Raw genomic sequence first — 3,330 nt, 5'->3', positions numbered from 1 at the left:
CAGCACACTCCCCACCAGGGCTCCTGTGTCCAAATCTGCAGCAGCTCACCAGACCATGAGCACTTGAGAACCTGAGGTCACTGGGCCAATGGCCAGTGTCCCACGTCCCTGACTCTTGAGCCCTGGCAAACAAAGGCGGCGGAAGGCCAACTTCCAAGGAACTGACAGAGTTCTATTTATGCCTCGCTCGGGGAGAAGGGAATAAACTCAAAACACTGCCAGAGGGCTGAGCGGTTCCCAGCAATCAGCAAGGCAGCAGGGCTGTGGGGAAGGCAAGTGTCACTTCCAGCCTGGGCTGCACCTGTCCCAGAACAGAATGCCAACCATGTGAATGCTCAATTAATGTTTGCTTTTTAATAAGCACGTTCTTCTCAGCCTTGGACATACTCACACATGCTCAAATGCAGCCATTTCAAATGGATATTAATGTTGCCCCATCTTTTGCATGTTGTCTGGATCCAAAGTTGGGCTCCTTTTTTCCTTTTCTGCTGCTGTCCTGTGGCACACCCATATGACAAGAGTCAGAGTGTGCCCATAGGGAAGGGCTGTCAGTGCTGGGGACCTGACACTGAAGACCGGGCAGCAGCATTGGCCCAAGGCTTCATGCAGGCTGGGGAAAGGGAGGGCATCACTCAGGGCTGCTGGGCTCTGTGCCCTTCCACCCCAGCCCAGCTGCCCTGCAGCACATCCAGCACCAGTGACAACCAAATCCCCGTTTGAGAGCCACAACCCCAAACCTTCTGCCTTCTCCAGTGTAAAGACTTACTGGTGGCCAATTCCAGCTTCCCCAGTGGGGGCCGAGGAGAGGGATCTGTCTGAGTGTGCCTTGCAGGGCACCTCTCCAAGTGGTCAGCCCCTTGGTGCCCCTCCACGGTGGCATGTGACCCATACAGTTCACAGTCCAGGACAGCATTGGCCTGGGAATCTGGGGTTCTGCAGGTGCGCCACAGGGAGGGAAGCCATGCTCCTCCTGGGGGCAGAACTGGGACCAGGGGCTACCGTGACAGGAAAGTGTCGCTCTCTGCTCCACTTGAAGGCCTGACAGAAGCTTGTCAGCATCACCCAGGACCTGGAGACTGAGCCAATGGCCAGCCCCAGGCCTTCCTGTCAGTCTGTGGGAAGCCCCAGGAAACCAGGGTGGATGGACAGAGCCACTGGGGAGGCGAGCGCGGGGTTGGGGGTGTAGGATTTGCTGGGGAAGTCAGTAAGCAGACTTCACATCTTGGAAAATGAAGCAGCAGGTGTGGGCCCCTGCGAATGTAGGTTATGGCTACCATTAAGGACTACATCCATCCTCCCCCTACAAAACACGCAGGTCTTCACAGGCCCCTGTCCCCAGGGTCTCTGGCCACCACCACTGTACACCACGGATGACAGGCTCCTGGTTTCCCCACTGAGTGTGCAACAAGGAAGCCCCAGGCTGGGCCACTGGGACTGGGAGCGGCTGGGACTCTGCACCACGTGTGGGTAGGTAATTAATGAATGGTCTTTCAAGATCGCTCAGCATGGGTCCCAGCGAGGAGGTGGCCTGTGAAAAGGGTCTCCTCTGCAGCTCATTACAGCCACGGGATCGATTCTTCCATCATTATCAGAAGGCCTTCCTGCCATGTGAAATCCTGCCCCTTGAAGTGTATTCACCGGGGACGCTTCCCCATCTCGGCAAGCGCTCCTGGCCGCTAACAACCTTCCACCGGCTTTTTGAAAGTGCCAAACTTTTCAGAGAAGTAAAATGTATAGCACCTGCTCCATTCATCCCTCAAGAAAGAGCAACCCTATATACACATGCACACACACACCCCTAAAAAGCGCAAAGAAACAAACCAGAACTGTGCTGAATGTGGACGCCACATCAAAGCGTGCTTCTAAAATTCAGCCACTTGCAAGAGAGAGAAACTTTCTCTGAGTCCTTTTCTTGAACAACCTTGGGGGTGTGGGGGTCAGTTTGTTTTGTCTGTTGTCTCCTCTTAGCGGCAAAAGGATAAGTTTCGGGCTCAGCCAAGAACCGGCTGGGTTCTGGAAAATTCCACAACCCACTTTCCTCCCACAGGCTTCCCCTCATTCAGAGCCTGGAAAAAATGTGAATTCCTCACTTAAATTCCCCCAGTGGCCTCGTTCCGCAGTCACCCCCATATTTGGCAGACACTCTTGGCTCCCAGTAACCCCCGTTGCATCTGCCCGGCTCAGCGTTAGCCTTCTCAGGCTCCGGCTCTCTGTCTCCACCCGTCTCTCCGCAGCCGAGTCTCTGACTCCACACCTCATGTCCGGCCCCCTGCCTGCGCGGGCACCTACTTCCCAGCTATGTTTCGCCCTCTTTCAGGCTTAATGAACACCATACACCCAGCCGCTGTCCCTGCTCACGCTGTCCTTCCTTCGCCCCCAGGCCTCTGGACCCTGGAGTACAAGCGCGAGCTCACCACGCCCCTGTGCATCGCGGCGGCCCACGGCCACACGGCCTGCGTAAGGCACCTGCTCGACCATGGCGCGGACCCCGACGCCAGTCCCGGCGGCCGCGGCGCCCTGCACGAGGCCTGCCTCGGGGCCCACACGGCCTGCGCCCAACTGCTCCTGCAGCACCGCGCCGACCCCGACCTGCTCAGCGCCGACGGCCTGACGCCGCTGCACCTCTGCCGCACGGCCGCCTCGCTCGGGTAAGCGCCGTCCCCGGCCTGGCCACCCCCGGCCCGCCGCCCTCGCCAGACCCCACCAGACGGAACCCGTCTCGCCTCTGCTCCCATCCCTGCCTCTGGTCCTGGCCCTAGACCTTCCCGGGCCAGGATCCGCCTCTGTCCCTGCCCCGGCCCCTGCGTCGGACCCAGACCCAGACCCCGGCGGCACAGCTCGGCGCGTACCGGACCCTCCCCGGCCCGCGCCCCCGGCCCGGCCGTAATTAGAGCCTGATTCGACGCGAGGGGGGCGGCGCCACGCCGCGGTAATGAGCGCGCTGATCAGGGCGCGCCCGGCGCTGGGGAATGCTAAAAGGCCGCTGGCGGGGTTGCAGGCTGAAAAATTAGGGTTTTTAATGATAATATTATGCAGAATAATAGTCACAGTGTGACATAAATGGTCGCTCCCAGGGCGGAGGCTTCCAGGCCCGCACGGAAGCGGAGCCGCGCGGCCTCTTCTGGACCCGGAGCGCCCGGGCGCGGGGCCTGCAGGGCGCGTCGCTTTGCCGGAGAGCGGCCTCCTGGCGGCCCCGTGTCACCGCGCAGGATTGGTGTTTGGGCTTCTTAGCTTGCACTGTGGCATCCTGACATTTCTTTTAGTTTACAGTCCCTGCTTGGCTGTAGAGGGCAGAGGTAGAACTCTGGTGAGGATGAAATAAAATCACCC

The 3,330-nt window shown here is 59.3% G+C and overlaps 1 protein-coding gene across 1 annotated transcript in view; it reads left to right on the top strand.

The window, feature by feature from the left end:
- The window catches only part of ASB18 (ankyrin repeat and SOCS box containing 18), a 65,351-nt gene that overhangs the window by 20,660 nt on the left and 41,361 nt on the right, over positions 1 to 3,330 (top strand). The window contains exon 3 of the mRNA XM_003798229.1: positions 2,381 to 2,648. Within this exon, the coding sequence (XP_003798277.1) occupies positions 2,381 to 2,648 (268 nt within the window). The remainder of the gene's footprint in view (positions 1 to 2,380; positions 2,649 to 3,330) is intronic.

The sequence above is a fragment of the Otolemur garnettii genome, unplaced genomic scaffold (genome assembly GCF_000181295.1).
Source record: "Otolemur garnettii isolate 467f Iridium unplaced genomic scaffold, OtoGar3 scaffold00133, whole genome shotgun sequence".
NCBI lineage: Eukaryota > Metazoa > Chordata > Mammalia > Primates > Galagidae > Otolemur > Otolemur garnettii.
Note: the sequence above shows the minus strand (reverse complement) of the source record. Positions and strands in the feature narration are given on the sequence as shown.